Below are 21,839 nucleotides of genomic sequence, written 5' to 3'. Positions count from 1 at the left end.
AAGGACTAGTAACAGTAAAAGGTAGAGGCAGGATGAAGTAATTTTATCTGAGCTCGTTCATGATTTGCTTTCCTTGATTTTTATTTTAAAATAAAATAGTGTAAGCAGGAAAAAAAGTCGCATTCATTTATTTTGGCCATACCTGGTGAAATCCATTCTGCATCTGTAAAGCTCAAGTCTTCCATTGCTATTAGACAGAAACAGAACAGTAATTTTTGTAAAGTATGCCCTTCCAATGTTTATGGCTGCTTTGAAAAATGAAATCTGTATATTTTTTATGCCCTGGCACTGGATACTGTGGAGGCCTCTGGAATCCTTTGGCCTGTCTCCATCCTACCATTCTGCTGACAAAAACACTTTGCAATTCTGAGCCTTATGAGATACCAAAGTGCCCCCGTTCATTAGCATTGCTTGCCCTTGTCTACTTGGTTGCTTTTTTTCATAGTTTTTCCAAAGACAGCCTAAGGGAACTAAGCTAACATGCAGAATTTGTAAAAGAATTGTAGCAGACTGAAGTATGTTAATTTGCAGGTAGTTTCATAAGCAGAAGAATCCAAAGACATGACTTCTATTGATTTTTGTGTCACCTTTCCTGTGTACATTGTCTGATAAAGCTTCATCAAATGCTCCAGCTTTTCCCTGAGTGGGGGACAATTAGTAGAATTTATCTTCTCTTTTGAGCTTTCTGTTTTCATTATAGTTACAGTTAATGATCTATATGGGAAATTGGCAAAAACTAGTATCTTGGGGAAAAATTGGAAGACAGTGAGCAAAATTAAGAGACAACACATTCTTTTCACTTTAGGAAAGGTTAAAAGTTACAGTACGAAAAGAGCTGAGGTTTTTAAATCATGATGACTGAAGGCAGGTGCAGATGTTTTGCTTTAATGAGTTATTGCTCCAGTTGCTGGTCCTCGATTGCAACTTAACTGCTGAAGATGATTTGATCCATGAACTTTGGGAAGTGGAAGCATGAGAATGTTGCATCTCTCCTAGATGGAAAATAACTTTCAAGCAAGTCAAGGCTGCCTGTACTACTAAATCAGTACAGCTTCTTCATGATTGCATGTTCATGTCTTTAATTTTTCACTGGCTTCTTCAGTGATTTGAGAAATAAAACCAGATTGGGTTTTTTGGGATCCACCCTCATTTATTATATGATTATATTTATATCAAAGAAGCATTTATCTGTTATTTCTTTTAAGACATAGTGAAAACCTTGTGAAAGTCCTAGTGTGAAGTATTTTCAATGTGTTGTAACGCTAGGTGTCCCATCCATTTATTGTATATACTATAGACCAAAACTCATGCAGTTCTCAATTTAAAAATGTAAGAAACAATCACTTCTGCATATATTTGCTGTGTATTCAGATAAGTACATTTTATCTTTCTGAATCATTCCCGGTTATTTTTCTTACTTTCGTTTTGAAAATTATGTTCTTTCTTCATGTTTAGTTTTATTCCTCATCTGATAACTGTTTACCTTGCTGAAACCAGCAGGTAATGATCTTATTTCAGTTTTTACATGATTTTTACTGAGGCTAAACAGTTAAGAAAATTATAATATTACAGAATTTTTCGTATTAATGAACCCTGTCTTATTCTGCTAATGGAATATAAATATCTAAAACCAAATAGCATGAGAGACCTAAAAATGAAGAATTCATGTTAACAAAAAAAATTTCATTAGATGTTTCCAAAGCTTTGAGCTGTTTTGCTTCAAGCTTTTTTAGGCACAGTAAAAAAAAATAAATCTATATCTATGCATCATAATTTGCTTTGATAAACTGACATTAATTTCTGATACTTTTCTTTACCCAGGGAAATTACCGCTTCATGAAACTTTTGCTGGCTCGTAGAGGGAACTGGATGCAGAAGGACTTAGAGGATATGACACCACTGCATTTAACTACACGTCACAAAAGTCCAAAATGTTTAGCTTTGTTGTTAAAACATATGGCACCTGGAGAAGTGGATACTCAGGACAGAAACAAGGTAAAAGTACTGCTTATTGCAAGATAACTGCTTATTTTAAGACAACTGCTTATTTTAAGATCTGTAGCAACTTTAGGAATTGGTTTTACATCAAGCAGTTGTGTGCAAAAAATTATTTTTCATAAACTTTTTCTAGGTCTTCAAAGTAGAAATATTAATATTTTTCTGATGTTAATGATGTCAAAGTTCATTGCACTGGCTCCACTGACCTTCTTCTTGAGAGTAGTTACAACAATAGAAGATTCAAAAACCATCCAAGTCTTTCTATAACATTGTGATTCTTGTTGGAGTCTGGATAGCATGTGCTTATGTTGCTTTTCTGCCTTTGAAAAACCTCACACTTAGAATCTTGTAATGATAAGAGTCACTAGAAAACTGCCTATAATTACAGCAGTCATTCTGGAGGAGTCATGCTGACTTCATGACCATGCTAATTAATTAACAAAGGTATGCATAGACCAGCCAAAACCATTTAGCAACCTTGCCTGTTCAGCAGATTTCCAAGCCAGTATTTAAAGCATTGCCAGATTCCCCACAAAACAGGGAGCACTTTTCTCCTGGTTCATGTCATGAGTAGTCGCAGTAGCAAAAATGGAATTCAGGTTGGTGAAAGATGATCTCAGGCACAGAGTCCGACCTGTTTGACCCTGTTGGGCACATGGCTTTTTCAGTTTCCTTGCTGCAACTGTGCACATCAAAATTGTCAAATATAATTCCTGAAGATGAAGGAGAACAAGTGTCCTTTATGTCTGCTTCCATGTCGGTAACTGACTGAAACTGGTTGTAGATGAGAGAAGTCAGTGAACCAAGGCTACCAAGGCCTTGTGGTATCCTAAACTTTCTGCTTGCATTGCAACTGTCAGTTTCCAGGAATACTGATCAGCTCCATTTAATAAATAACACTCATTAATTTAGTGCACATTTTTCCTGGTACAAGACTGTGGTGGTGCTTTGTGGAGCCCTTCTTCAGTGAGTGACAGGCAGAAAAAAAGGCTGTGCTATCTTATTGTTGCCACCATGGTATTAAGCCAACAGCTGGCAGCAACAAACACAAACAGGCTCCTTTTTGCCTTCTTCCTTCACAGAAAGTTGAAGATATGATGGTGAACTTACAAATTCCATGTCACTGTTTGAGGATGCTAAGGCAGGGTATTGTACTTCAATACATAAATGTCCTGTAGGAGTTATTTCTCTGTTTCTAATCAAAGTGCCAAGTGATGTTTGGTAGGGGTGTTGGGGTAAGAGAGGTGGGAAAAAAATTCATTCTTTATATTATAACTCTGTTACTTGGCAGTTGGGAGAGGTGTGTCTGGTAAATAAAATACTTGTTAATATGCCAATGTTTTGCTGGTTAAGAAACCCCCACACACCGGTTTGCTTATGTAGTTAGGAACGTTGATAAGGCCTGTGAAAAAGCTGTTGGCAGTCAGGAATTGGCAGTAGGAGCATGGATTGCCTTTTGAAGTTTTATTGGACTGCCATTGGGCATTAGATTCACTAATATTCAACCTCAGAATTCTGAGTTATCCCAGACAGTAAAGTCAAAACCTTAGTTCAAGATGGATCTGAGTCCAGTGTCAGCGTATGGTGTCACCTTCCCCTAGTGGAGAGTAGTCTCCATCAATTTGTGTCATCCCAACAGAGCTTGAAATTTAAGAGGGACCACACTAATCACTGCAGTTGCTCTATAGTGCAGCTCTGGGGCTGAGGTCTGGTTCAGGTCAACATTCTAGCTTGGATGTCATTGCTTAATACCAAGCACAGATATTTTCTCTGGGTGTGAACTGCTGCACCAAATAGCCATCAGGGCAGTGCTAAGTGGCATGCACATTTTTCTCTTGCCATAGTCCAACAAATCTTCATAAAAAGCAGTCTCCTAGCAGAAATACTTATGTTCCAAGCATAAAGGCTTCTCGGTTTGGATCCCTTGGATGCAAGGTGGTGCAGCTTAGACTTGACTCAGGCCTCAGTAGGTGTGTGATGATCTGCCCTTACTGAAGTAAATGGGCCTTTATTCGGCTTTGTTTAAAGCCTATTTTCATAGATTTTCAGTTGTCAACCACCCCAGGTACATGTGATCAGTTTTTTGTCAGTCCTCTTTACTGAAGTGTAGCAAATGCTTGTTTATTTGCCTGTTGTTTAAGGCTAGTTTTAGCCAACTTTAATTTTCATTTAAACATTAAACATTTGTTTAATGTTTCAACAATTCTTCAGCGTGTTGAAAAAGCTTGTGAAAATTGTATTTCAGCAAACTGCATTGCATTGGAGTGCCTACTACAATAACCCAGAGCATGTGAAACTTCTCATCAAACATGATTCAAATATTGGAATTCCTGATATTGAAGGAAAAATCCCACTTCACTGGGCAGCTAACAACAAGGACCCTAGTGCAATCCACACAGTGAAATGTATTCTGGTAAGAAAGTCTGCAATATATGTATATAACACTTGCTTTCCTTACTACTTTCCTCTGACAGAAACATTTTTTTATTCTCATAAGATTTCTCATTTTGGTCCACTGACTCTTTGAGAATGGAATAATTGGCTTTTCCTAACATCCAGAACTTTGTAAGAAGTAATCCTAAATATTTTTGCTGCCTCGAAAAGAGTTGGTTTGATTTCTATGGGTGAATGTCTTTGCTTGAAGTCTTGTAAGGGGGAGAGGAAAAACTTAAAAGTTTTCATGGATAAAATGGCCAGTCATATTGCTCATTTCAGCTGCATTTTGCACACTGATTTCTTTGTTATGTGTCTTTCTTTCATTATTTAAAAGTTTATATCTAGTTATCTGTCTACTAAAAATTTTGGTTTAATTTGGTTTCTCAGGTTAGAATTCTGGGAAATATCTGATCAATTGTCAGTCAGCCCACAATCAGTTTGCAGAAGGACTTTCTACGTGATTTTGTGTATCAATTCAGTACTGTTTCCTTGATAGCATATTTTCTCTTTTTGCAATATTTGAGTTTATCTTCTGCAATGACAGCTATTATGAGTACAATGAAATCATATGCTCAGCCTGATTTTTACCTTAATTTTTATTTTGTGAAAATTTCTGATCTTCACTAACATGGAAAGATACAGAAACCTCAATTTAAATTTTCTGTCACATTAGAGCAAACTTTATGTATCTTTGTCTTTCAAAGGTCTTTCAGAAGTGGACACATGGTGATTGTACTTTAACTACAAGGACTTGTATTTCTGTCTGCCTGATTAGCTGGCAAGCTGAGAACTTAAATATGAAAATGAAAACTTTCTTTGCTTTTTTTCAAATCACACTGACAATCTTACAGTCACTGATACTTATTTTACTATAATAAATAGTTTTAGAGAAGATTCCAGCATCAAAGAGATTGCATTTCTGTAATACTCTTCTTTATTCAATATATTTGTAATTTGTATCCAGCTGTGAAACAATTTGTTACAAAGTTTTGTCACGAACTTTGAATTTGTATATCTGCTTTTCTGCTGGAGAAGTAAACTTGCTGCAAAAAATATATGGATCTTTGTATTTAACTACAGACTTTTTCAAACATTCGGCAGTCAAAAGACAAATATTTTTTAAAGTTGTGATGTGTTTGGCTCAGACAAGAGCCTCACACCCACACAGGCACTCACTCACCTGCCCTCTTTCAAGGCAGAGAAAATAGAAGGAAGGCAAAAGAAGACTTGTGGATGAAGATAATGCCAGCCCAGTATAGAAAGCAAGAGCTGCATGCCGAAAAGGAAATTTATTCACTCTTCCCATCAGCAGGCAGATGTCAGCCACTTCCGGCAAAATGGAAAAAAAAGCTTCAGCATGCTTATTCGTGCTTGAGAAAACAAATGGTGTAGCCATGAACATCCTTGCTGCCCTCCCCCTGTCCCTGAGGGTTTTTGCTTAGCATGATATTATATGATATGAGGTATTGTTTGGGTCAGTTTGTGTCAAATGTCCCAGCTGTGCCCTGTCCCAGTCTCTTCCCCACCCTCAGCCCATTCACTGGGGTAAGCAGGGGAGCAGGATGTGAAAAAGAGGAATCCATGCTATTCCACAATAGCCAAAACATGGGTGTGTTATCAACAGTTTTAATCACAAAGTCCAGTTGCTGCAAGGAAAATTAACTTCATCTCAGGCAGATATACTACAAAAGATCAAAAATACTTGTCTCTCTACTGAAAGTGTTCTCAAAGATTCTCTTTAGGTAATCCAGAATTATGATCATGTCCAGGATTTTTGGTAGACATTTTTGGTTTGGTTGTGTTTGTAGTTTTTTGTTGTGTTGTTTTTTTTTTTAATCTGACAATTAAAAGAATCAGAGAATAGTTTGAGTTGTTAAGAAACTTTTTAAGGTCATCTAGTTCAACCACCCTGCCATGGGCAGGGACATCTTCAACTACATCAGGTGGCCCAGGGCCCTGTCCAGCTCTTCAACTCTTCAAGGACTGGGGAATCCACAGCTTCTCTGGGCAACCCGTTCCAGTGCCTCACCACCCTCACAGTAGAATTTCTTCCGAATATCAAGTCTAAACCTGCTTTCAGTTTGAAATAATTCCCCCTTATCCTGTCACTCCATGCCATTATAAATAGTCCTTCTCCAGGTTTCTTGGAGGCCCCCTTTAGGTACTGGAAGGCTGCTGTAAGGTCTTCCTGGAGCCTTCTCTTCTGCATGTGAGAACTCTCTCAGCCTTTCTGCATAGGAGAGGTGCTCCATCCTCTAATGATCTTGGTGGCCTCCTCTGGCCTCACTCCAACAGTTTGATATCTTGGCTGTGCTGGGGACCCCAGAGCAGGATGAAGTACTCCAAGGGGAGTGTCAGGAGAGCAGAACATAGGAGCAGAATCCTCACCCTCAGCCTGCTGACCACACTGCTTTTGGTGCAGCCCAGGACCCGTTTGGCTTTCTGGGTCACAGGCACACATTGCAGGCTCATGTCCAGCCTCTCATCCTTTACCCAGCACCCCCAAGCCCTTCCTGGCAGGGCTGCTCTTGGCCTGTTCAGCCCCAGCCTGTGATAGTGCTGGGCTTGCCCTGACCCCTTGTCTTGCACCTTGCACTCACCTTCATTGAACTTCATGAGTTTCCCAACTTCTACTTCTTGAGCTTGGGCCAGATCCCTCTGGATGGTATCCCATTCCTCAAACTTTTCAGCTGCACCACCCAGCTTGGTATCAGCTGCAGACTTGCTGAGTGTGCACTCAGTCCTTTCACCTGTGTCATTAATGAATGCATTAAATCTCACTGGTCCCAGCACAGCCTCCTGAGGGACATCATCATTTTTCATTGGGACGTTGAGACAGTTACTGCTGCTCTGGATGCAAATGTCCAACCAATTCCTTATCCCTCAAACAGCCCACCCATCAAATCTCTCCAATTTGTGGACAAGGATATTGGGGGACTGCATCAAAGGCTTTGCAGCAGTCCAGAAAAATAACATCTATAGCCATTCCCATTCCACTGATGTAGTCACTCCATCATAGAACGCCACTGGGTTGGTCAGGCAGGGCATGGTGACCACCAGGTCCGGTGACCACATTCCCTCTGTTGGGGCTGTCTATCACCTGTCTTGAGAAGTTATCCTGCCTTCATCCCAGGCATCTCCTGGATTCCCAATAGCTCACCGGGCTGCTTCTCTGCAAATGACAAGGTGGTTGAGGTTCCCCAGCAGGACAAGAGCCTCCAGCACAATGCCTCCTGCAGCTGGAGCAAGAAGGCTTTGTCAGGAGGCTCCCCTTGGTCAGGCAGCCTGTAGAAGACACTGACCACAGGGTTCCTTTATTGCCTTGGTCTCTGATTCCTGCCTACAGCCTTTCTACCTGTTCATGGCTGTTCTCCAGGGACAGCACATTGCACTCTATCCATCTGTTGTAGAGAGCAACCCCTTTGAACCTTATTCCTGTCCTGTAGCCACACACCAGTCATGGATTCATCCCACCAAGTTTCAGTAATGGCAACTAGGTCGTGGCTTTCTTTTGGTCATTTCCAGCTCCTCATGTTTGTTGCTCATGCTGGGTGCAGAGGTTTAGAGGCACTTTGGCTGGGCTGAAAAGCGTGTGTTCTTGATTTCATCCAGGCTTTTTTATGCATCAGCTTAATTGTTTATATTGCAATTAGTTACATCTATATGTGCTTAATAACAGAGTAAGTTAATAACAAGTTTAAATGGAAAAGTGATTTAGCTATGCTGTAAAGTTGATGATAGAGGAATGTTGTTATTAGGTAATCAATCTGTTGACTGAATTTTGTGGAGTATAAATACCTTTTTGTGCTGGTGGTAGTGCCCTGAGTTTAATTCTCTAGTAAAAGCTTCTCTCCAAATTGAAGTGTTTTTCTTACTTGTCTTGAAGTGACAGAGCTTCACAGCACAGACACAGCAGAGCTCACAGTCTTCCCCTCCTTTCTTAGCTACTTTTTCCCTCATTACCCAGTTCCAAGGCAATTGTCTAAGCATCATGTTTGATTCTCAGTCCTCTCTAGGCCTTCTAACTTTACCGTTTTTCACATTCCATATTGTATTTCTAATGGATGTACCCACAGAGTAAGATTCTGTAATCTTGTGTTTTAAGGTATAATTGCATTTTTAAATTTGCAAAAACACTGTCTTGTGGTGATAGCAGTATAAAAGGCAAGTGTCGGTGTCACTGTTGCTTCCCCATTTTTAATCACATCCAACCAAACCATTTCTCTTTGCTTTCTCTAAGCACTGTGCTATTGCCCAGACAGCAGTGAGGTATCTGTGTCTGCTTCCAGACTACCTTTAGTGTCTGCTGGCCAAGTTATGAAAAACAAGTCTGCTGTTGTTTCTCACTTGTTATCTTTAACACTGTGGAAGAATTCCCTAGAAAATTATTTTTTCTCTAGTATCCCACATTGAATTCTCCAGCGCTGCTTTACAAAAACTTGACAAGAGTTTAGCTGCTGGTTTTATTGAGACCACAGTCTATGGTACTGAAAAATACTGTCTTGTTTTTCTGTACTCTGCCCTCTGGGTGTGGCCAAATATTGTCTTCTGTTTATAAATTCTTAAAATTAAGGATCATCTTTCTGTTTGGTATTTGTGTAGTACATAGTCCATTGGTATTGTCAAAATAAACAATTATGAAAAGAGCTGTGCTGAATGCTGAGAAAGTAGGTTGGGTGTGCAGGGGTGACAGCTGGGCACAAATTGGTTATATCTGATACTGAAATCCATGAAATACTGCCAAAACTGAACTCAACATATGTAGAAAGTAAACATGTGAAGTAGAGAGAAACTCTAATCTGGAGATCCTCTCATGGTCAACTTCCTTTTCCACCTTTCCAGATTGTGCTTGATTACATGAAAAACGTTGGGAAGATTTAAGGAGAAAAGAACAGCATAAGGTTCCATTATTATGATGGAAGCAACTGCTTAGTACGCTCTGTCTATTTTGTATCTCTTCTCTTTTTTTATTCTTCATGGTAAGAGACATGACATTTGTTTATACCACACTTTCCATTATTGCCTACAATTCCATTGTTCTAATTGCCGCAGAAAAATGCTTAGCTTCTGTTTCTTCTCTGTATTGTGCTTAAAATATTAATACAGTATGACAGTTTAATTATAGCTAACCAAACCCACTTAAAATCTAAAGAAATTATACTTGTGAATGTAGGCAGAAACAGACTTAGAAAATTTTAATTTAGGTGGCCAAAAAATTCAAAACACATGAATACTTTTAAATTAGAATATAAATAATGGCTTTGTCATTGGAGAATCTGTACCGTTTTGCATAAATAACACTCTTGAGTATGGGTATATTCTTGGCAACATCAGTGACTTTATGCCAGGAGTTTTAGGATTAATTTATTTAGGATGTTGTTGTGCTTCTGGAAGGCTTGAAAATTAGCTGTCAGGATTACATCAGCAAATTATGAGTGATTTGTTTTCTTGTTTGTCCATTTTGTTCAAACACATTTTCCTCTGGTGGACTTAGAATTTCAGTAATAACTTCTGTGCCTGTTATAATTCATGTTTAGCCACTCTTAAAAGTGATTCTCATAAATTGAATTTGTGCAGTAGGCTCTATGCTCCCCCTGCTGAGCTCTATGAATAGACAAAAAGTAAGCATATTATCAGTTAGCTTTCTCTTCAGAATTATTTAAGTTAGGGAGCAACATACAAGCTTTCACTGTAGTGGTTCAGGTAAATGCTTTTGAATGCTTGTCAAAAGAACTGTTATGCAGGCTTTGATTATTGTGTTTTGTGCGTGTAATAATGTTAAGTTTGATAGCATTTTTAGTTGAGAGTCATATTTATCAATTTTGATGTTTTTAATAGTTTATGGTTATTGTTCTGATGGCTACATATATTAGTGAGCTCCAATGTGTTTTATGTTAATTTTTGACTCTAACAAAGCATGGCTGATGGTACTGATACCTAATCTAAAACTGATGAAGTTTTTTGTCTGAGATGGGCAGCTTAATTAGCATTTAATTAGCATTGGCAGATGTTATTGCTCAGATACTGTACATCATCTTTGAAAAGGCATGGAGAACAGGAAAGGTGCCTGAGGACTGGAGGAAAGCCAGTGTTTTGAGAAAGCCTGGAGAAGACTGAGAGGGGATCTTATCAATGAGAAATACTTTAAGTGTGGATGTCAAGAGGATGGAGCCAGACACTTTTCAGTGGTGCTAAGCAACAGGATAAGGGGCAATGGGTACAAACTGAAACATGGAATTCCCATTTGGATGTGAAGGAAGCATCTTTACTGAGATGAAAAGTGACTGGGCATTGGAACAAGCTGCCTAGAGAGGTTGTGGAGTCTTCTTCTCAGGAGATATGTGAAACCTACCTGGACCTAATTCTGTGCAACCTGCTGTGGTTGAACCTGCTGTAGTGAGGGGTTGGATTAGATGATCTCCAGAGACCCTTTCCAACACTAGCCATTCTGTGATTCTGTGATTTGCGTGCAGTGTGCAATGTATGTAGCTCCTTAGATCTAGAAAACTTACATTAACCAAATATTAGGAGGTTTAACTTGGCACTGTAAGAAAGCAAACAGTAAGAAACAAAGAATCAGGGCATTGCAGAGTTGAAGTTACTACTGCTGTATTAAATTAGCCAGATTGCACTTAGAAAATATAGTGAAATATGACTCTAAATGTTTGGAGGGTTTTGAGTGTTTATTTATCCATTACATAGAAAATATAGATTGTACAACTTTGGTCAACTAGTATTTGTGTAGAAACCATAATTCTGGAATTTCCTTTTTTCTTCTTGACTTATTGTTCTCAATGTTAGATATTTGTTTTCCATGTAATAGTTACTGCACATCAAGTAATGCAAATGCAAGTGATTCTGCAGCCAATTTGTGTACCTAGTGGAGCTAAAAGGAAAGATTGCAGTTAGTTTCATGAGAAAGGGGTCAGGAACTTGCTTTAACAGTTAACAAGCTGCGTTTACCACAATTCCTTGCTCCTCTTTCATAAATGCATTGTGATATATAGTGTGTATTTTCAGGAGGATTGCTTTTCTCACTTATGAGTTAAAATCCCCTCTAGTGTTGGAAGTTAAAAATCTCAGGACTACATTCCCTTTTAATTCTGCACAGGGGTCCCATAACTTCATTGATTTTTTCTGAATTCTTGGAGATAGAAAAGCACACTCACTCCCTCTGATTTACTTAAACTCTTGTTTTGACAATCTGCTTCTACTCTAGATGATAAGTGTCCTGCATCCTGAGTTTCTACTGTATTATTGTTTACCACTTTTTAGTAATACCTCTTTTTTACAGAAAAGTGATGTTTAAAGTTTGTGTTTCATGGGCCTTTATGATATTTGCCATTTGAAGATCTCTCAGATGCTAAGATGATGTTTATTTGCATCTGTTCCAGTCTTCTGCCTGAAAAAGAATCAGGAAGAGAAATCTGTATAGAAAAACATTTGAGAGATGAAATTATCACAATACAAAACTATATAGCTAGGGACCTTATGTGAAAGTAATTTAGCATATTTTTTAAGAAAAGGTGATGAAAAGTCAAGTTGTATTTATTAACGCCTGTGTTACATGATCAAGTGGCTAATCATGAAACTTTAAAAGACTTTTTAAATTCAAAATTAAGCCCATTAGAAGTAGATGCTTTATTAGAAGTACTCTCTCCTGTTGGCTAGAGATGTAGACATCTCCTTTGGAAATACTTTAGGGACATAAAAGGTTAGAAGAATATTGTAGTAAAAGTCATAGAATTAACTTGTGCAAAAAGGGAAGTGTTGTTGGAGAAAATCTGAAGATATAGATGTCATTTTCAACTTGTAAATTGTGTAAGAATTTCTAGTTATTTTCCTAAGAGCCAGAGTTAATCTTTTAAAGATCTGTTTAAGGAACCACTTGCACAGCAGACTGGTAGAACTATGGGGTATGTACCAGAAATCTGGTCTTGTACTATAATTAAGTATAAAAAAGCATTCCATAAGAAATACTTCAAAGTAGCCTATACTGTAACAAAAGCATTTGATTGTAGAGCAACGTTCTACTGGACAAGGACAGTGTATCTCTCTGAAAAAGCACCTGTAAAGATTGTATAGATTTTCTTTTAAATTTAAATGTTCTTAAAATGTTGTTGTTTCTTTTATTTTTGAAGGAAGCTGCACCTACAGAATCTCTGCTGAACTGGCAAGACTATGAAGGACGAACTCCTCTTCATTTTGCTGTTGCAGATGGGAATGTAGCAGTTGTGGATGTCCTGACCTCCTATGAAGGCTGCAACGTGACATCTTATGACAACTTGTTTCGAACTCCCCTGCACTGGGCAGCCTTACTTGGTAAACTGGGTAGTGCAGAAGTCACTTAGTCATTAATTAACTGTACTGTTTAATCTTTCTCTCTGATTTTTATCTAATTCCAGCCTGGCAGTATGACAATTAATCTCTTAGAGCAAGAAGAGTTTCTGCTCAACCAGGATTAGAAGTTTGTGTGTAGACTGCTTTTTTTAGCTTCAGATTCTCCAAGGCCTTGTACAATGCATCGCTTCAACAGGTTATATATGCTGATGATTTAAGAACAATTAGGGTATATTGAGATCTTGCATATTCAGCTTTGATCATATGTTAAAAAAACCAGATGCTCTGGAGCAGTGGTGTCTGAAGTGGGGTATGCACAGCCCAGCATGAAAGCAACACAATCTATGGGAGTGCATGAAGAAAATGCCAGAGTTTATTTTTTATCTGAAAAGATAATTTGACTAATATTTCATATAGATTTAAGCTAGTACCCTTGTTTGGTCCATATGTAAGAGGGTCACAGGGGGTTTGCAGGGGGGAGCTGAGCACAGTGCAGAGTGGTTGATGGTGGCATCACGAGTCTCATGCTCACTTTCAGCCTACTGTGATGTTCTGCAGTTCATGTCTGCCTGGTTAAGTGGATTTATGATTATATTGTCTAGTTTTTATTAAACTACTCCTCACAAACTAAATAAGGGCTTAAGAAGATTCCCACAAAGAAAATGCAGATACTCTGATACTGCCAGCACAAGTAAACAACAAAAAATGGCAAAGTTGACACTTCCAGTATAAGCTCTTCATCAGACACGCTATGATAATCTAATCAGATCTGACAAGGAGTTTTATTTGTATAGAGTTCTTCTCTGTTTAGATTGTTACCCTGAGACTCAGACACTCTGTAAATTGTAACCTTGCATATGTGAATTTTGATTTGTGTTTACAAAAACTGGATCCTTGCAAAACAAGTTAAAACGTGATTAAATGTAAATAGTCTAAATGCAGGGAAACACAACCCCTAAAATGACAGACACAAAGATAATATGATTTAGAAAATTTACCTCCTATTTCCATTCAGGAGGAAAAAATAACCACTGGATAAAGAATCTTCAAACAATCTCTCTCCCCTTTTAACTGGCTTCATCCCAATGATCCTTTGGGACACTGCAGACAAAGAATGCCAATATAAGAATCAGAATCAGATGTTCACTGGAGCGAGTTACTGCAACTCCAGTGGCAGTATACATGTAATTTGGTTATGTTTATTAAAACAAAAAAGAGGGAAGGGTGTTCTCAAATTTGTATGTATGTAGGGATATTGAATTTTAACAGAGAAATTGTGAAGCTTTTTAAGTGTCACAGGATCGGCTTTCCAAAGAAATAGTCATTATCACTTGGTTCTGTCCAAGAAGCAAAATTTATTGCATTTTGAAATTGATTGTATTTTAGAGAAGTTTTGTCTGTTGGAAAAATGGATTGTCTAATCATTGTAGAATAAAGGGGGAAGATGTGCCAAGACCTCCAGACTATTTTGTGAACCTGATGAGGTCTGTAGGTAGCATATGCTCTTTGGGAATTTCTGATTAGTAAATCACGATTAATTTTCAGGGTTACAGTTTTAAGTTGAAGGTGATGTTCTATGTAGGTCTCAAAGAGAGTGAGATGTTACTATATAGGTTAACAATAGGAGATTTAAAGCAGTGCAGGGAGGCTGCCACAACTTTTCTTAGATGTGATGGGTTGCATGTGACTGCATCTTAAGGGCATTGCTGCTTCTCTTACCTTTTCTTTTTGCATAGATAAAAGTCTTCCCAGTTACATCTCTGCTAAATAAAAGTACAACAGTAATGACAGTTCTTGACCCCAAGAAATGAGTTTTAATCTTTACATTAATGGCCAAGTGAGATGCACCTTTGCACCTATTTCTTTACTGTTGCACCCAATACAATTTTTTTTTTAACTCCCTCAAGCCTTATTCTCATGGATAATTTAGCTAGACCCTGTCCTCATTATGGAGTTAGGTTCTCTTTTTCTAGTTGTCTGTCCTGAAAGTTCAGGAATCTTTTTTGTCAGGCTTGGTACTCCTAAGGTTTTTCTGCTAGGATTTCACTCCAAAGCCACTTCTTCCAGTGAACCTCAATTTACTTCTTAGACTTAGACTCTTCAGGTGGGACTAGAATAGCAACATTATCTCTCTCTCTCTTTTTTTTTTTTTTTTTTTGTTTTGTTTTGTTTTTCAGTTTTGTTGTTGTTGTAGGAAGGGACATGTTATAGGAATGTGATGTTTTGTATCCAGTGTTCTCTTAATGGCTGGCAAGGAAGAAGAACCTTCCTGTACACCCTAAGGCCCCTAGAAAGAAAAAATGCTCTCATAAATCTTCATCCTTTTTGACCCAAGTTACCATTTTCTCCCATTTCTGATACTTCTGTATGTATAAAGTCTGAAAGTGCCATTTCACAAAAGTGGGCTTGCTTAGTCCTCCATGTCTTAGGTTTTAAAGAGCTACAGAGCACAACTGTGTCACAGCTTCATTCTGGAACTGTTGGTGGTTTCATTAAAAATAATCTACTGCTAGCAGGAAGGTTTACCTACCTTTTCATTTATTCTGAAGTGATTCAAGACAACTGTGCAAAAGTAACAAGGGGCAAAATTGATTGCTTTTCTGACATATGAGGTACTGGAGGTTTTCACCTGTAAAATCAGAGTGGTTTTATAGTATTGCTTGAAATACCAAATCATTAAGATACTCTGTGAGCTGCATATGCTGACAGGAACAAGTATATGAACGGACTGGTTGGCTTTAGTGGCAATATACTGTACTTGTCTTTGTTTTCCTGTCTGTGAAGTGAATATAAAGTTTACCCATCCTCCAAAAGTGTTGTGATTTTAATCTCAAAATATTTTGATCAGTTTTTATGAAGGAGTTGTGTGTGAGCTTGTTTATAGCAGCTGGTAGTAGGCTAGCCTCTGATTCCGCTATACATTCTTGGATGAAATTTTGGTTAAATAAAACCTGAGTGAAGAATTTACACTTGATTTCTGTAAAGCAATGTGATGTGTGATGAAATTGTCAACATTGATTTAGCTTGTCTTTTAATGCAGATGGACAAATGCTCATCATCATCAGCCTATGCTCACTTTACTGTTTCTGACTGACCTGTCACTCAAATGCAGCATCTCAACTAAGTTATTATAAGCTTTTTTGGAAATATTCAACCACTTCATTATGAGGTTAATATCATAGCTGTCAGACCAGTTACTGCTGGTTTCTTTATTTAGGGAAAAGCTCTAGTCATTTTGGTTAAAAGAAATTTTGTATTTATAAGTCATTCTGATTTATAAATGCCCCCCAAAAATGACAATACAGAGTAGGGCACCGTACCACTATTGGGAATAAAGTACATGCCAGACTTAATAGTTCAAATATCAAGTCTTATGTTTCTCTCTTACATTTAAACTATAATGGCTACAACACAAATGTGTGACTATTTGTGAAAGTCTGTTCATTTTATTCTGTTTTGTTTCAGTTTAGGTTTTTCATTTGTCAATGATGGGGTTTTTTACCTTTTTCTTAACTAAGCTTTTTAGTGACTTTAAGGTTTGATACCAATTTGTTTTTATTACATTATTTTTTCAGGTCATGCACAGATTGTCCATCTCTTACTAGAAAGAAATAAGTTTGGAACTATCCCATCTGATAGCCAAGGTGCAACACCCCTACATTATGCAGCGCAGAGCAACTTTGCTGTAAGTAGAACATACCCTAAATGTGAAGTAAACATATTTTGCTGAAATCTTTATAGTTTAGCAGAGTGTTTGAGTTGTTTTTGAAATCATATAAGCACAGTGTTATTGGCATGAGTTAATTCAGAGTTCTCCTATGTAATCTGATACCAATGTGGTTGATTTCAAACTATTAAAGATAGATGTACAAAAACTAACTTTCTTTACAAAAAAGGCCCTTTGAGCTGTATGTTTGCATCACAAAATACAATAGTCATTCAGTTACTTCAACAGAAAGCAGAATGGCACCTACTATTTCACAGTGCTTTCAGGTTTCAGGGCTCATTATAATGAAGTCTAAGCAGTTATGAGGTATCTAGAGTAAGATGACCTGTAGGAATATTTGCACAGCTGCTGCAGGACCAGTCAAACCAGTCTTTGCGTTCAAGAAGGTAATTAATTTATGAATATTTGGCATTATGAATGAACTGTTGTCTCATGAAGCACAGCTAAAGAGTTGAGTGCCTTTTGTCATAATTCTTCAGGAACACTGTATTTTTAAAATTTTTAGAAATATTTTTTAAACTCAGACAACAAAGAACATTGGTTTCTCAGACAGCTTAATTCTTATACCTTGGTATCATAGGTTTGTTTTTTTTTTTCCAGAGCAAGTTCAGATACAGTAGAGCCTACAGTAGAGCCAAGTATAAAACTCAGCACTTCACTGATTGCCAGTCACAGATGTTGCAGAAGTAGTTCTCAAGCACTGGAAATTAAGAAAGCTTTTCTTAAGCTCCTTTATCTCTCATAGTTTTCATACCCTCCCTTTATAGAAAGAGTTATTTAGTGTCTAATAATGTAATAATTACATAGTCCACATTGCAAAATTTTCTTAGCAGGGATAATAATTTGTGTCTTTCTTACATACCTACATGTTAACAAGGAAAAAAAAGAAGGAGAATTTAAATGCCCCTGAGAACAATTCAAGTTAACAAATCTAGAAATAGTATTGAAAGAGGGAACAGAACAATCAATAGTTTTGCTCCCAAGTGAGTTTTGGGATGTTGGTGGGGTTTTTTTGGAGATGACCTTACTAAGACCATCCAGATGTTTTTTAAATTCTGACTTTTATTGAAACACATTCTTCTGTGTAATCTTAACTTTAGAAAATTTTTTGTTGATGCTGATTTTTGTTGATTAAGGACTGTGTACAATTTGGGCCTAACACATTTGAAATATTTGTGTTGTAAAAGCCTTTCTTTCATGTTTGAGTTAAAAAAAAATATCATCTGGTGATTCTCTCCACATTCTTTTATCTTGTTTTGGTTTTTTGTTTTTGTTGTTTTTTTTTTTTTTTTTTTTTTTTTGTTTTGTTTTGTTTTGTTTTGTTTTTTGTTTTTTTTTTTTTTTTTTTTTTTTTTTTGTTTTGTTTTTCTTTTTGGGGAGGGGGTTTTTTGGTTTTTTTTTTTTTTATGTATTCCTAAAAAGATTTTTCATACTGGTTTTCTTTGCCTGGGCTTGATTCAGTTAAATGAAACATCTTCATTATGCTGCTGCCTTTTGATCCCATCAGCCAGCCAAATTGTGATATCATCTGTGTTTTAAGGGGAAGTGAAGTACATGGTGGAATCAGACATTCTTTTGTAATCCTGTGTACTTACAATGAATGTACTGTTTCCCATCTTACGTGAAAAATCACACAGGAGAGTTTCATTCAGATCTGCAGGCCTCTTTTAGCTGGTGATGTACTCAACAGCCCCTGCCTAAATTATGTCTGGAGTCTGTTTTCACCAGTCCAGTTGTTTTTAAGCACCACTATTTGCCTTTTTGTCTCCTTTACATACATATCATTGAGTAATTCCCACCACTGCACTCCATATACATGGTCAAACTACTGAGTGGAGATACATTCATGTTTGTTCTGGCAGTAGCATCTCTATGCTCATGGTTTGAGAGCCACATTGTTCTATTCAGTCTGCCCAGTTTTAGGTGTAGTTTTTCTCAGGTAAAATGTGATGTTTCTTAGTCCCTAACAAGAAGAAAATTTGTATAATATGACATGTTTAGGTTTTTTAAAGACTGAAGAGATTTAGCCAGCACTTAATTTATGGGAAGCATTTGTTCCCTAAGACTAACTTATCCCCACTTACTGTAGACAGGAAAAGTTCTAGAAGAAAAGACATTACCCAATATAACCACCCAAATTTAGATGTCTTGGGTATCCCAAGGAGGTCCCAAGAAACACTGCTATTTAAATTTTTGAACTTCATGTGTGAAGGAAGATGAGAGAATCTTTATTTCCAGATCACAGAATATTCTGAGTGGGAAGGGACCCACAAGGATCAAGTCCAGCTCTAAAGTGAATGGCCCAAACAGGGATTGAACCCCAGGTGTTATTAATACCACACTCTAACCAACTGAGCTAAGATGCTCCCTTCATATTGATTTTAGTATGCAGGACTAAATTCTTTTTTCCTGAATTTTACCAGAGGTATTCAAAACAATGTCCTTTCCTTTCATGTATTGATATAGATTGATCTAGTAAATGAAATGTGGATACCCGTGTCTTATTTTTAAATATTCAAAAATAATATGTAGTATTTTTCAGTTTCCTGATAGCACAGAATTAAATGTTTCATGCTTAGCTCTCTCCTTTACTGTTATTTTTCAGATTTATTGTTTTTTATGTTGTTTCCTCCGCTTTTTTTAGTAGTTTTAGAACACATGTAATCTTTCATATAATACATGTAGAATTAAATTGATTGATACTTCTATTTCCTGATTTGTTAGTTATCCTGGTGTAATTTAATTTTGTTTTGTTTTCAAGTTGTGGTAACTTCATTTTGGAAAATAATGCTTATAGTGCTGTGGGATTTTCTTCTACTTTTTCCAATTAAAAAACTGTAGGAAAGAAAGAGTCATTGAAGAAGCCTTTCTTTGCCAAAACTTAGCGGAAAAATAAAATATTTGTATTTTTTAGACTGTTTGCCCCAGCACTGAAGAAGTGCAGCCTTTGCAGTGCTTTTTGCTCAGCAGGATTTCCAGCAGGGCAGAGCCCTGGGAGGGTGCTGAGTTTCTGGCCTAATGAGAGGCTGTTTGTGTCTGAGGTGTGGTGGTGGTCAGTGTGAGAGCACAGAGATATAAACTCATGCTGGGTTTGTGTGGAAAGCTTTGTGCTTCCATCTCTCCCTGCTTCTGCCTGGACCTTTTCACAATAAACTGCTAGTTCAGACCTAAATTCACAAAGCTGTGAGGATCCTAGATCAGTAGCATAAGATAAATGAGACATTTCCTATTTCTTTAGAGGGATGAAATAGTAAGTAGTAGTGAAAAAACAAATCCAAATTGATCAATGGTACTTAGGTGTTCAAACACCTTCACGATTAAAATAATTTAGTTCATTCTAGGCAGGAAATTCTTGTCCTGCCAAGAGTAGGGGGGTAGCTATTGTGGGGTCACACAGAGGAAAGGCTAAGATAGTATTAATAATAAAATATAAATATAAAATAATGAAATCTGGGGTTTTTTTCACGTTTTTATTGGCTAGCCTACCAGTGACTCATATCAAATGTTTCCCAGCTGTTACATACATGGCCTTTTAAGGCATTAGATAGAAAAGGGAAAATCTTCCTTTTTAGTTGTTTTCTAATAGTTGTGATTTTCTCTCCCTTCCTTTCCTGGGTGACTCATTAAGAATCTGGCAGCAGGTTAAACAGTGGACTTGTTTGCTGACAGCTTAACACAAACACAGCATTTAAAGAAATAATTATTTTTTTCCTTGATTTGAAATTTTAGTTTAACAGTTACAGTGGAAAGACTGGACTCAGGTCTAAAGATTTCCTAAATATATTCTGAAATATAGTATTTCAGTAATTAGTAACCTGATTATTAAACATGAGGAAATATGTCTATGTTGACCCCTCCTTTTTTTTAACAGTCAAACTATTAGAGAAAGGCAAAGTAAAATATTTGCATGTGCAATTGTATTTATAATTGGAGAGAAAAAAATATATTGGGAAAATATTTTGAAAGAGCATTGTGTTCAGGTTTAGGTTGGACATCAGAAGGAGTCCCATCACAGACTCCTGGCTGATGGAATGTTGGAATGGGCTGCCCAGGGAGGTGGTGGAGTCCCTGTAGTATTTAAGGAAAGATTGGATGTGGCACCAAGTGCCATGGTCTGGTTGACATGGTGGTGTTGGGTCATAGGTTAGTCTTTTCCAGCCTAAAGGATTCTGTAATTTTTTCATCACAGCATTACTGTCAGGTTTGGATAAACCCGTGATATTTTTCCCATCGCTTTCTTCACAGAGACTACGGTGTCTTCTGCTTCCTTGTGACGAACACATCATGTTTGACACAAAAAAGAAAAAAGTGTTAAATGACAGTGTTAAACTCATAGTTAAGGGTGCACTATGATCATTGGTGAGGGAAAAGGCATAGCAGAAGATGCAGTGTTCCTGTTGAGCGGTTACTCTTTATAAACATAAAAGGAAAAATGAATTTATTTGCTTCATAAACAGCTACATGAGACAATGGTTTCTTGCTGTTGCAGATTCCTTTTAATGTTAATTTCAACAGTATGTCTTTTCAGGAAACAGTTGAAGTATTTTTGAAGCATCCTTCTGTAAAAGATGACTCGGATCTTGAGGGAAGAACGTCCTTCATGTGGGCAGCTGGCAAAGGCAGTGATGATGTCATTAGGACTATGCTGACTTTAAAATTGGATATTGATATCAATATGACAGACAAATATGCCGGCACAGGTAAGATGCTTTACAGTAAAGAGCCACTGCATGTTTCCAATCTGTGTGATTTCCACCAAGTGGAAATATTGATAGAATCTGTATTAATGTTTTTCTGAATGTGTACTTCAATCCTGAAAACATTTCTGCATTATCGTAATTATACATGTCAGTCAAGTCTTTGCCTTATTGTGGGAAAGAAACAAATCTTTTCTGCACAGATTGGAACAGTTCATTTGAAATGTAGAAAGAAGAAATGTACTGCAAAGCTATTTAGTTAGCTCTGTAATCCTGTGAAAGGAAGAGCTGTTCTGTAATTTGAAAAATAACATGAAACATAGTTGCATAAAAAGCTCTTCCTGAAAATGCCTGTTCAAAAATGTATTTAACAGTACACAAATACTTTGAAACAATATGGAGCAAACTAACCACTGAAGTAGCTAAATTATCATGAAAATCATTCCACAGTTATTTTTAAAGATAGTGAAATAAAGATTAGATCTGTTGCACTTCTGTTGTGCAAACAAGAGATCCAACTTGATATCCCCCAAATTTTTCATCTTGTTATCTGCCTGAAACAAAAGTAGGCAACACAGTTTTTCAGAATTCAAGTGTGCAAGTAATGAAATACAGAATTTCTGGCAACACAGTTTTTCAGA

The 21,839-nt window shown here is 37.2% G+C and overlaps 1 protein-coding gene across 2 annotated transcripts in view; it reads left to right on the top strand.

The window, feature by feature from the left end:
- The window catches only part of INVS (inversin), an 83,290-nt gene that overhangs the window by 34,173 nt on the left and 27,278 nt on the right, over positions 1 to 21,839 (top strand). The window contains exons 4-8 of one of the 2 annotated variants that reach the window (XM_058027190.1): positions 1,822 to 1,995; positions 4,244 to 4,411; positions 12,576 to 12,756; positions 16,350 to 16,459; positions 21,030 to 21,201. In XM_058027190.1, the coding sequence (XP_057883173.1) occupies positions 1,822 to 1,995; positions 4,244 to 4,411; positions 12,576 to 12,756; positions 16,350 to 16,459; positions 21,030 to 21,201 (805 nt within the window). Of the gene's footprint in view, positions 1 to 1,821; positions 1,996 to 4,243; positions 4,412 to 9,276; positions 9,414 to 12,575; positions 12,757 to 16,349; positions 16,460 to 21,029; positions 21,202 to 21,839 lie in introns of those variants that run through there. The other variant, XM_058027199.1, reaches the window with a different exon arrangement.

This window comes from Melospiza georgiana, chromosome 1 (genome assembly GCF_028018845.1).
Source record: "Melospiza georgiana isolate bMelGeo1 chromosome 1, bMelGeo1.pri, whole genome shotgun sequence".
NCBI lineage: Eukaryota > Metazoa > Chordata > Aves > Passeriformes > Passerellidae > Melospiza > Melospiza georgiana.
Note: the sequence above shows the minus strand (reverse complement) of the source record. Positions and strands in the feature narration are given on the sequence as shown.